Source organism: Bos javanicus, chromosome 18 (genome assembly GCF_032452875.1).
Source record: "Bos javanicus breed banteng chromosome 18, ARS-OSU_banteng_1.0, whole genome shotgun sequence".
NCBI classification, from domain to species: Eukaryota; Metazoa; Chordata; class Mammalia; order Artiodactyla; family Bovidae; genus Bos; species Bos javanicus.
Genome location: NC_083885.1, coordinates 10,927,591 through 10,940,703, shown reverse-complemented (window position 1 = coordinate 10,940,703; position 13,113 = coordinate 10,927,591). Strand labels below are relative to the sequence as shown.

Here is a 13,113-nt window from a genome sequence, read left to right as displayed (position 1 = left end):
TGGTGATGGATGTTCTGCACTAATGTAAGACGTTAGTCACAGGGGAAACTCAGTCTAGGACTGAGACATACACAGGAACTCTCAGTATCCTCTTCTCAACAAGCTTGTAAATCTAAAAACTGTTCTGAAATGTTCATTGTGAAAACTGACCAGAGCCCATTGTTTTGTGGTGATCATGAGCGCCACCTTGTGGGCACATGGCTACATTAGCTGTGTCACGTCTGGGCTTGGGAAATGGAAGAGTCCTGCTTCTAGCCCCTTGGTGGTGGTTCCAAATTCTGTGGGAAGAGCAAGCACAGGATTCCTCGTGGCAGCCAGCATCTGTGTGCACCTTGACCGTGGGTTGGAGACTGAGCTGATCCATCCCATTATCACTGGTCCAAGCTAGCAGGTACCATCACAAAGCCAGCTTTATTTCCTGCTGTCCCTCTTACTTGCTCAGTGTGATGGAGGCAGAGAGCCACCTTTCTGTCCTTGGATGAAAAGCCCAGATCTTCCCTGGGATTTTTCCCTCTCCATTCTTAGGAAATTAGGTCCCAGGGTCACTTTAGATGGAAAGTGGTCCAAGTTCATTCGTTAAAGCTGTGTCATGCCTAGCTAACAGATGTGGAGCTGGATTTAGCATGAAATCTCTCTCCTCCTCTGGAGTGTATGCCCTGGATCTTAAGGGGGAGGGTGGTTTTCTTCTTCTCTGCTCTATCCTTCTCCTGTAGCTGCTGTTTCTGACCAGGGTTGCCAGGTAAAACTAGGATGTCCAGTTAAATTTGTCTTTCAGATGAAGAATGAATCCTTTCTTTTTATTTAAGTATGTTCCAGGCAATATTTGCTTCCCTGGTGGCTCAGACAGTAAAAAATATGCCTGCGATGTGAGAGACCCAGCTTTGATCCCTGGGTTGGGAAGATCGCCTGGAGAAGTGAGTGACAACCCACTCCAGTATTCTTGCCTGGAGAATTCCATGGACAGAGGAGCCTGGTGGGCTATAGTCTGTGGGATCACAAAGAGTTGGACACGACTGAGTGATTAACCCTTTCACTTTCAGGCAATATTTGGGATTATTCATACTAAAAAATACTCATTGTCTGAAATTCAGATTCTACAGGGTGTTTTGTATCTTTATCTGCTACATCTGGTGACTCTTGTTCTGCCCTCTGCAGGCTTGCGGGGGAAGGAGGAGAGGTGGTGACAGGCAGAAAGTTTTTATTTGACCGATGAGAGTTTATTGGTTTCCCGTTGCTGCTGGAGCAAAGGACTGCACATTTAGTGGCTTAAGACGTTCATTTATTCTGTTACAGTTCAGGAAGTCAGAAGTCTGAAACCAAGGTATCTGTGGGGGTGTGTTCTCTCTGAAGGTTCTGGAGGAGAATTCCTTCCCTGCCTTTTCCAGATTCTAGAAATCCTTCATCTTCAAACTAGTAGGCATAGCCTTTTCCAGTCCCTCCTTCCTACCAGTCCTCTCCCCTCCCCACCTCTTCTATCATCACATCTCCTCGTCCTACTCTGACCCGCACGCTCTCTCTCACGAGGACCTGGATGACATCGGGCCCACCTGCATAATCCAGGATGATCTCCCATCTCAAGATCCTTAGCTTAATCAGGTCTGCAAAGTCCCCTTTGCCATGTCAGCTCACATACCCGCAGGTCCTGGGAATTAAGACATGAATATCACTGGGGGCTGCTGGTCAGCCTCCTGGGGCGCAGGCTGGCTTCAGGCCATCTGGGTCTGGCCCGTGATTTGAGCCGACTTTGATCCCTTCTGTGCTTCCTTGGGGGGCCTCCTGGGCCACTGCAGCTCCCCTGACCAGGCAGTGTCTATCCCTGGACTGGCGGCTCCCAGTCTGCCCTGGGCTGGCTGAGCCCCTGCAGCCTGTCACCGTGGGGCCCTGGGGACAGTCACCATGATTCTAGGTGGCTGCGCCCAGTGTGTGTCCTGAGTCTGTCCCAGATCTCATACCTCTGTCCATCTGCTGGGTGGCAGGATGGTCACCACCAGCATCAGACCCCGCTCCGCCGCCCCCACCCCTTGGCTGTGGCACGTGCGATGTGGCCACTGGCTGGAGCCCTTGGAGGGGCACTGTGGCCCCCACCCCCGAGCCCTGAGGTCAGAGGCCGGCTCCCCGCCAGCCTCCTGGGGACGGACTCAGCCCTCCAACATGTCTCTCTTCAGATCCTCCCTCAGCTCCGTGACCTTGACCCTCTGACACCTTCCTCCTTGGAGGTGTTCACTCTCCCTTCCGTGAAGATTTGAGCTCAGGGATAGAGGGTAGAAGGTGTTCAGGCAGCCGGAAGAGCTGTGCCTGGTGGGGCTGGCGGAGATGGGGACTGTGCGGAAGGTCCAGGGAAGTACAGACGAGCCCAGGGGTCAAGTGTCCTGCACCTCAGGCCAGCTTGCAGAGTGAAGAAGCTGCCTTTGCTGGGTCTGTGATGAGCTGAGGGCACCCCAGACCAGAGTCACAAAGGGGCCCTCTGGTTAAAGGGGCCTCTTCTGTCCACACAGTTTATCACTGGTTTTTTTTTTTTTAATAATTAATTTATTTGGCTGTACTTGGTCTTAGCTGTGGCATTGCAGCATGCGGAGACATATATACACGCACACATATATATATATTTTTAAAGTTGTGACATGCAGCATCTTTAGTTATGGCTTGCAAACTCTTTAGCTGTGGCATGTGGGATCTAGTTCCCTGACCAGGGATCAATCCCCGGCCTCCTGCATTGGGAGCGAGGAGTCTTAGCCATTGGATCACTAGGGAAGTCCCAGCGTATCACAGTTGATGTCGGCCACAGTCACTGCCTGCGGTGGCCTGGTCAGTCTCGTCGTCCATACAGTTCATTCCCGTCCTGTCCTCTTTGGAAGGAGGCTACTGCGTGCAGCCCAGGCCTAAGGAGAGGGAGCCATGGTCCACCTCCTCCCCTGGGGAGCAGCTCCACAAATTACTTTGAAACTGGAATGGGTTCTTTGAAAGGGAGACTTGTTTTCTCTTGCACATGTATTTTGTCCATCACATGTATATGAACATGTTTTATGAGCTTTGCCTCCCAGAAGCAACAGCTATATGAATAGAGAAAGCCTCAGGCTACGTTTGACAGAGATTCACACAAATTTCATTTCATGGTACAGTCCAGAAATGGAAAAACCATTTATACTTTAGTTGCTTTGGGATTTATTCTAAAGGCTTTTTAGATTGTTCTGCAGTTGAGACTTTTTAACACAGAAAGTCCGAATGGTCGTGTGGAATGGCGGCACTGGAGTAGCCTAGGGGCTGTTTCTTAGTCTTCCCCATCTCTGTGTTTCTGATGCTCCTTTCAAATCTGTTCTTTCAACCTGGGAATACATACCACAGGAGGGGCTGGAAACCCAAACTGTGCTGTAAGTGAGCTTGGAAAATTCTGGGTATTTCCAAACTTACTATTGAGATGTTGGAACAAGATCTGTAACTGGGCATTCTCCAAATAAACACAGTTTTCTTATTTAAAAAAATTACTTTTTACTGAAGTATAGGTGATTTACAAATATCATGTTAGTTTTAAGTATACAGCCCAGTGATTAGTTATTTGTGTGTGTGTGTGTGTGTGCGCTTGCGCTCGCGCGTGTGCGTGCTCAGTCGTGTCCAACTCTTTGCCACCCCATGGACTGTAGCCCACCAGGCTCCTTCTGTCTATGGAATTCTCCAGGCAAGAATACTGGAGTGGGTTGCCATGCCCTCCTCCAGGGGATCTTCTCAACTCAGGGACCACCCGTGTCCCTTGCTTTGGCATGTGGATTCTTTACCAGTAGTGCCACCTGGGAAGCTATATATATATATGGCTGGGAAGCCGTATCTGTATACATATACACACGCACATACACATATATGTATATATGGGCTTCCCTGGTGGCTCAGACAGTAAAGAATCTGCCTGCAATGCAGGGGATCTGGGTTCAATCCCTGGGTCAGGAAGATCCCCTGGAGAAAGGAATGGATACCCATGTCAGTACTCTTGGGGCTTCCCTGGTGGCTCAGATGGCAAAAGAATCTGCCTGCAATGCAGGAGACCCGGGTTTGATCCCTGGGTCAGAAAGATGCCCTGGAGAAGGGAATGGCTAACCACTCCAATATTTTTGCCTGGAGAAGTCCATGGACAGAGGAGCCTGGCAGGCTACAGTCCATGGTGCTGCAAAGAGTCAGACACGACTGAGCGACTAACACTTTCATTTTTTCAGTTTCATAATCTTTTATCATACTCTTTTTAAAAAAAAGATATTTATTTATTTGAGCTGGGTCTTAGTCGCAGTACGTGGGATCTTTGGTTGTGGCCTGGGACCCCTTAGTTACAGCATGTGGGATCTAGTTCCCTGACCAGGGATTGAACCCAGGTCCCCTGCATTGGGAGCGTGGAGTCTTAGTCTCTAGACCATCAGGGAAGTCCCCAGATTCTTTTTCATGATAGGTTATTACAAGATATTGAATATAGCTCCCTGTACTATATAGTAGATGTTTGTTGTTTATCTGTTTTCTTTATAGTTGTACGTATCTGTTAATCCCATGTGCTCCCATTTCCCTGCTGGTAACTGTAAATTTGTTTTCTGTTTATGGTTTCTATTTATGAGTCTGTTTTTTAAATGTTTGTATTATGTTTTAGATTTTACATGTAAGTGATAGCATATAATATTTGTCTTTGGCTTACTTCACTTAGTATGATCACCTCCAGGTCCATCTGTGTGCAAATGGCATTATTTCATTCTTTTTTATGGCTGAGTAATATTCCAGTGTATGTATGTACACATCTTTTTTTTGCATTCTTGTATTATTTCTTAAAATTTTGTTTATTTTTAATTGAAGGATAATTGCTTTACAGAATTTTGTTGTTTTCTGTCAAGCCTCAACATGAAACAGCAATTGGTATACATATATCCCCTCCCTTTAAACCTCCCTCCCCATCCCACCCCTCTAGGTTGATACATTCATCTAGCATCATAATGATACTATACATTAGCCATTCATCTGTTGATGAACATTTAGGTTGCTTCCATGTCCTGGCCTCTTGTCAACAGTGCTTCAGTGAACACTGGGGTGCAGGTATCTTTTTGAATTATGGTCTTCTCTGGATATATGCCCAGGAGTGGGACTGCTGGGTCATATGGTAACTCTATTTTCAGTTTTTAAAGGAACCTCTGAACTGGTTTCCATAGTGGCTGCACCGATTTACATTCCCACCAACAGCGTAGGCGGGTTCTCTTTCTGCCACACCCTTTGCAGCATTCATTGTAGACTTTTTGATGGTGGCCATTCTGACTTGGGCTGCCCTTGTGGCTCAGCTGGTAAAGAATCCACCTGCCATGTGGGAGACCTGGGTTCGATCCCTGGGGTGGGAAGATCCCCTGGAAAAGGGAAAGGCTACCCACTCCAGTATTCTGGCCTGGAGAATTCCATGGACTGTATAGTCCATGGGGTCGCAAAGAGTTGGACACGACTGAGTGACTTTCCCTTTTGCTTTCATTCTGACCAGTGTGAAGTGGTAGCTTGTATCGATGCATTTCTCTAGTAATTAGCCATGTTGAGTATCAAGTGCCTTCTGTCTGTCTTTGGAGAAGTGTCTGTGTAGATCTTCTGCCCAGTTTTTGATTGGGTTTTTGTTTTTGTTTTTTTTAATTTTTATTTTGCATTGGATTATAGTTGATTAAAAATGTTGTGTTAATTTCAAGTGTACAGCAAGGTGACTCAGCTTTATATATACATGTATCTATTCTTTTTCAAATTCTGTTTTGTTTTGTTTTTTATTGAGTTGTATGAACTGTATGTATATTTTGGAAATTAAACCTTGTCAGTGGCATCATTTGGAAATCTTTTCTCCCAGTCTGTATGTTGTCTTTTCATTCTGTCTATGGTTTCCACTGCTGTGCAAAAGCTTATGTGTTTTATTAGATCCCATTTGTTTATCTTTGCTTTTATTTTTTTGATTTAGGACTGAACTGAGAAAATATTGGTACGATTTATGTCAGAGAATGTTTTGCCTGTGCTCTCTTCTAGGAGTTTCAGGGTGTCATGTTTTATATTTCAGTCTTTAAGCCATGTTGAACTTATTTTTGTGTATGGTGTGAAGGAGTGTGCTAACTGTACTGATGTCCATGTATCTGTCTAGCTTTCCCAGCACTGCTTGCTGAAGAGACTGTCTTTCCCACTGTATACTCTTGCTTCTTTTGTCAAAGATGAATTGACCGTAGTGTGTAGGTTTATTTCTGGGCTCTTTATTCTGTTCATTGATCCAAGTGCCTGTTTGTGTGCCAATACCACGTTGTATTACTTATTTATTTAGGCCGCCCTGGGTCTTCACTGTGCTGTGTGGGCACTTCATTGCAGCATGAGGGCTTTCTCTTGTTGTGGAGTGTGTGGGCTCTGTAATTGCGGTGTGTGGGTTTAGTTGCTCTGCAACATGTGGGATCTTATGCCCCTGACCAGGGATTGAATCTTTGCTCCCCGCTTTGCAAGGTGGATGCCCTGGGCCACCAGGGCAGTGCTGGTGCCGTGCTGTTTTGATTCCTGTAGCTTTGTAGTGTTGTCTGCAGTCCAGGAGGGTTATACCTCCTGCTGGGTTCTTTCTCCTCAGGATTGCTTTGGCATTTCTGGTTCTTTTGTGGTTCCATGTCAATTTTAGGATTATTCTAATTCTGTGAAAAAATGTCATGGGTAATTTGATGGAGATTAAATTATTAATATTTAAATTAATAATATTAATTATTAATAAATCTGTAGACTACTTTGGGTAGTATGCCATTTTAACAATACTAATTCTTTCAGTCCAAGAACATGGCATATCTTTCCATTTCTTTGAATCATCTTCAACTTCCTTTATCAAGGCTTTACACTTCTCAGCATATAGGTCTCTCAACTCACTGGTTAGATTTTTTCCTAGGTATTTATTTTTTGGTGTAATTTTAAACAGGATTGGTAAACCCAGTTTTTCCTCATATTTATTAACTTTTGGCTGTGCTGGTGCTGGGCCTGTGTTGCTGTGTGGGCTTTACTCTAGCTGCCCTGTGAGCGGGAGCTCCTCTCGCTGCGGCGCATGGGCTTCTCATTGTGGTGGCTTCTCTTGTCATGGAGCAGGGGCTCTAGGGCACGTGGGCTCGGTAGTGGCAGCCCCTGGCTCTAGAGCACAGGTTCAGTAGTTCTGACACAGGGGCTTAGTTGCTCTGCAGCCTGTGGGATCTTCCCAGACCAAAGATAGAACCCGTGTCTCCTGCATTGGCAGGCAGATTCTTTACCATTGAGCCACCAGTTTTTAAAAGGAAATGTAACAAACCCAGGTTTTAAAGGAAATGTAACAAAAATGCACAATTTGGGGACTTCCCTGGTGGTACTGTAGTTAAGACTTTGTACTCCCAATAGAGGGGGCAGAAGTTTAATCCTTGGTTGTTGAACTAAGATCCCACATGCTCCATGTTATGGCCAAAAAATAAAACGTACAATTCGAAACTTATATAAATGTCAATTAAAAATACATAGATTAAAAAATATTAAAACATGACAGTAACTGCAGTCTGGCCACCGTCTGCTATTATATAGCCAGTGAGCTAAGAATGATTTTCTTACTTTAAACAGTTGGACACAAAATCAGAAGAATAATATTTTCTGATGTGTGAAAATTATGTGAAATTCACGTTTCAGTGTCCTTAAAAAAGTCAGAGAGGAACACAGCTACGTCCAACTGTTTTTCTATTGCCCGTGGCTATTTTGGTGTCGACAGCAGCTTTGAGTAGCTGTGACAGAGATGGTATGGTTTGAAAAATCAACAATATTTACTATCTGGCCCTTTATAGAAAAAGTCTGCCAACCTCTGGTTTAGTGCATAGCCGTATAAAAGGCTTTTTCAGGGAAGCAAATGATATCACTTGATGATGCTTAGAATTGCTGGCGCTTGGTGATGAAAATCAGACTGAATTTTAGTTGGTTTTACTGTTGTGATCTCTACAACTGGGGTGCCTCCAATGCCCCCCACCCCCAATGCCTGCCCCTGGGACCACCATGGCCCCCTGCACTCAGTGGGCTACAGGAAATTACCTTTTGGCCTAGAATGCAGCCACCCTGGACATTCCTGAAACTACAGTCATGAGTTTTGTGCTCATAAGTTCGGCAGATCTAATCCCACTCCACTGGCTGCAGGTGGCAGAAACCTGAGTGAGCAGAGATGGAGCGCTGGGGTTACTGCCTCTTGTCCCCATCTTCAGGAGGCTGGGGGCTGCTGGGCTTCGGGACACTTTGCTTTTATGGGACAGCCTCCGTGCTCAGACTCATCTCTCCATGAGGGACCAGGCATCGCTGGCTGGCAGCACCCAGGCAGCCCCCAGACAGCAGGCAGGAAGGGGCTCTGGCCAGGAAGCATCTGATGGGTAGGAAGTTGGGGATGAGGATGGACAGAAAGAGCTTGGAAGACAGTAGACCCTTGATGCAGAAGAGGAAAATGTCCAGATGGCCTTGAGTTTTTTTTTTTTTAATTGAAGTACAGTTGATTTATATGCAATGTGTTAGTTTCAGGCAGAGAGCAAAGTGATTCATATTATATATATATATTATATATATGTGTGTGTGTGTATATATATATATATTGTTTTTCAGATTCTTTTCCCTTATAGGTTATTACAACATATTGGGTATAGTTCCGTGTGATATACAGGAGGTTCTTGTTGGCTATCTATTTTATATATAGTAGTATGTATCTGTTCATCCCAAACTCCTAATTTATCCCTTCCCCCTTTCCGCTTTGATAACTGTTCATTTATTTTGTATGTCTGTGGGTCTATTTATGTTTTATAAATAAGTTCATTTGTATCAGTTTTTTTTAGATTCCACATATAAGTAATACCATATTTGTCTTTGACTTACTTAGTCTGATGATCTCTAGGTCTGTTCTTGTGCTACAGATGGCATTATTTCATTCTTTTTTATGGCTCAGTAATATCCCATTTGTGTACATGTGCTGCGTCTTCTTTATCCACTCCTGTCGATGGACACTTAGGTTGTGTTTCTATGTCTTAGTGGTAGTGTTAGTTGCTCAGTCGTGTCTGACTCTTTGCGACCCCATGGACTGTAGCCTGCCAGTCTCCTCTGTCCATGGGATTTTCCAGGCAAGAATACTGGAGTGGGTTGCCATTCCCTTCTCCAGAGGATCTTCCCAACCCAGGGATTGAACCCTGGTCTCCTGCATTGCAGGAGAACTCTTTACCATTTGAGCTACAGGGAAGACCTGTCTTCTCTGTCTTGGCTATTCTAAACAGTGCTGCTGTGAACATAGGGATGCATGTGTTTTTTCAAATGATATTTTTCTCCAGATATATGCCCAGGAGTGGCATTGCTGGATTGTATGGCAACTCTGTAGTTTTTTAAGGAGCCTCCATACTGTTCTCTAGCTCTGCGCCCTTTGTAAGCCTGAAAGTCTCTGTGTATCTTTTAATAGCCCATCTGTTTTCCCACCATAGCCTCTCATTGTCCCGGTCTTTCTCCCCCTTATCTTCCCAAGCCTCTCCTCCACAACCACACTCCCCCCTCACGACTGTCCCCTCCCCTCAATTTAATCCTCCTCCTCCCCACTCATTCAGCGGGTGGAACTGAGTGATAACGGACCAGCGGCTGAGGGCGTGGACTGTGATGCTCACTGTCGTGTCACCACGCCTGGCCTGCAGTAGGTGGTCAGTACTGTCTGGGCACTTTTGACCAGCAGGGCTCAGCCCCACAGCTCCATGAGCACCAAGGTCAGCCCTGCAGCCTGACAGGTCAGGCCTGTTCACAGTGCATCGGGAATCCTGGACAGCTGAAACTGACAAAGGCAAAGAGAGTTTTCATACGATATTGTAGAACGGTGGAGTTTGGATGAAACTTTAAAAAAGCAGTGTTTCAACAGGCTTAGAGCCAAACAGAGCCAGGTGGGAAGGGGCCAGCATCCGGTCTGGGCTGCAGTGTGGACCCGGCTCCTGTTCCCATGGGAACCACGGAGTTAGGAGGGCTATGGACCATCATGGTCAGAAAGCACTTATCTGGATCTGCACTTCGGTTGGAAATCCAGGCTGCTCCTGTGTCAAAGTTAAAATTCTCCCATGGCGGAAAGTTTCATTCTGAATGGTTTTATTCTGAATGGTAGAATTGCAAACAGCAAAGTTTCTGCTCATCTATAATTTTAGAGTTCAAAGTTTCTTTTTGAGTAAAACAGTCATGACACAAGAAAGGGGGTTGTTATGACGCTTTACAGTGGCAGCTGTGTTTCCTGGAGAAGTGGGGTTCCTTGTAAACTTGAGGACAGCGAAACCTAGCAGCTGGTTTTATCTGTGTCTGTTACCCTGCCTGATCCTGTGATGCCATCTCTGTCTTGGGGGCAGGATAAGGACTTCTGTGCTGATTGTTCTATTGGCTCTGGCTGGAGGAGGGAAGGATCCTGTTATTGGGGTCTGGCCCAGATCAGGGGGCTCTGGGGACGCAGAGGGAAGTGGGTGGATGCAGGCCAAATCTTGGAGGTAAAACAGATCAGGAAGTAATGGAACATGGGGAGAGAAGCAGCAGGAGGGGCCTGGGGTGGTTTCAGGTCTCTGACTCAGGCCTGGAAGGTGGTGGCCAGCCCTTAGGAGGGAGGAGTTTGGGTTTGGCTGGGCTGAGTTTGAGGTGCAGCCTTGTGGATGTATGGGGTCAGGGTGCAGGCTAGACTATCAGTTGGATGTGAAGGCTGGGGGGTCTGCAGCACAGACAGGTGGGAAGTGAAGTCGCCAGGAAGGCAGTCAGTGGAAGGAAGTGACCTCAAGGAGGATGTGTGGAGTATAAATTATTGGGTAGGGGTGGGGGAGGAGAAAAGCCAGGGCTGATGACCTAGATCCCCAGGAAGGAGAGTTTTTACAAGGCAGGAATGCTGACTGTAAACTCCTGCATGTAAGGACTGGAAGTGCCCTGTTCAGTTCAGTTGCTCAGTCATGTCTGACTCTTTGCAACCCCATGAACCGCAGCACGCCAGGCCTCCCTGTCCATCACCAACTCCCAGAGTTCACCCAAACTCATGTCCATTGAGTTGGTGATGCCATCCAACCATCTCATCCTCTGTTGTCCCCTTCTCCTCTTGCCTTCAACCTTTCCCAACATCATGGTCTTTTCCAGTGAGTCAGCTCTTCGCATCAGGTGGCCAAAATATTGGAGCTTCAGCTTCAACATCAGTCCTTCCAATGAACACCCAGGACTGATTTCCTTTAGGATGGACTGGTTGGATGTCCTTGCAGTCCACGGGACTCTGAAGAGTCTTCTCCAACACCAAACTTCAAAAGCATCAATTCTTCCGCGCTCAGCTTTCTTTATAGTCCAACTCTCACATCCATACATGACTACTGGAAAAACCATAGCCTTGACTAGACAGACCTTTGCTGACAAAGTAATGTCTCTGCTTTTTAATTTGCTGTCTAGGTTGGTCATAGCTTTCCTTCCAAGGAGAGAAAGTGAAAGTGAATTCGCTCAGTCGTGTCCAACTCTTTGCCACCCCATGGACTGTAGTCTATCAGGCTCCTCCGTCCATGGGATTTTCCAGGCAAGAGTGCTGGAGTGGATTGCCATTTCCTTCTCCAGGGGATCTTCCCGATCCAGGAATCGAACCCGGGTCTCCCACATTGCAGGCAGATGCTTTACTATCAGGTAAGCGTCTTTTAATTTCGTGGCTGCAATCACCATTTGCAGTGCCCTGTAGATTTAGTGAAAGGGCCCCTGCGGCCGGGTTTCAGTGGTTTGGGGAATGAATGGAAGGTTAATAAATCTGGACAGCAGTCCTTAGACATTATGGAGTGAAGCTGGGGTGGAGGGCATGGGGGTGGGCTACGGTGGGAGAAGCTAGACAAGGCCTGAGCATCAAGGAGAGTTAATTTATCAGGACTGGACAGACTTAAGCACAGAGGAACCAGAGATCAAATTGCCAACATCCTCTGGATCATCGAAAAAGCAAGAGAGTTCCAGAAAAACATCTATTTCTGCTTTATTGACTACGCCAAAGCCTTTGACTATGTGGATCACAATAAACTGTGGAAAATTCTTCAAGAGATGGGAATACCAGACCACCTGACCTGCCTCTTAAGAAACCTATATGCAGGTCAGGAAACAACAATTAGAACTGGACATGGAACAACCAGACAACAACATGGATTTGGAACAACGGTTCCAAATAGGAAAAGGAGTACGTCAAGGCTGTATATTGTCACCCCGCTTATTTAACTTCTATGCAGAGTACATCATGAGAAACGCTGGGCTGGAAGAAGCACAAGCTGGAATCAAGATTGCTGGGAGAAATATGAATAACCTCAGATATGCAGATGACACCACTCTTATGGCAGAAAATGAAGAGGAACTAAAAAGCCTCCTGATGAAAGTGAAAGAGGAGAGTGAAAAAGTTGGCCAAAAGCTCAACATTCAGAAAACTAAGATCATTGCATCTGGTCCCATCACTTCATGGGAAATACATGGGGAGACAGTGGAAACAGTGTCAGACTTTATTTTTTGGGCTCCAAAATCACTGCAGATGGTGATTGCAGCCATGAAATTAAGAGACACTTACTCCTTGGAAGGAAAGTTATGACCAACCTAGATAGTATATTGAAAAGCAGAGACATTACTTTGCCAAAAAAGGTCCGTCTAGTCAAGGCTATGGTTTTTCCAGTGGTCATGTATGGATGTGAGAGTTGAACTGTGAAGAAAGCTGGTCACCGAAGAATTGATGCTTTTGAACTGTGGTGTTGGAGAAGACTCTTGAGAATCCCTTGGACTGCAAGGAGATCCAACCAGTCCATTCTGAAGGAGATCAGCCCTGGGATTTCTTTGGAAGGAATGATGCTAAAGCTGAAACTCCAGTACTTTGGCCACCTCATGTGAAGAGTTAACTCATTGGAAAAGACTCTGATGCTTGGAAGGATTGGGGGCAGGAGGAGAAGGGGACGACAGAGGATGGGATGGCTGGATGACATCACTGACTCGATGGACGTGAGTCTGAGTGAACCCCGGGAGTTGGTGATGGACGAAGAGGCCTGGCGTGCTGCGATTCATGGGGTTGCAAAGAGGCGGACACGACTGAGCGACTGAACTGAACTGAAGCACATGAAAATGCTCCTGGAAAGGACTGGTAGA

The 13,113-nt window shown here is 46.1% G+C and overlaps 1 protein-coding gene across 2 annotated transcripts in view; it reads left to right on the top strand.

The window, feature by feature from the left end:
- MEAK7 (MTOR associated protein, eak-7 homolog) overlaps positions 1–13,113 on the top strand; it is a 61,133-nt gene that overhangs the window by 26,371 nt on the left and 21,649 nt on the right. The window contains exon 2 of one of the 2 annotated variants that reach the window (XM_061386893.1): positions 11,413–11,637. The exons of the other annotated variant lie outside the window; for it this stretch is intronic. Within the exon in view, the coding sequence (XP_061242877.1) occupies positions 11,623–11,637 (15 nt within the window). The 5' untranslated portion in view covers positions 11,413–11,622. The remainder of the gene's footprint in view (positions 1–11,412; positions 11,638–13,113) is intronic. 2 annotated transcript variants of the gene reach the window in all.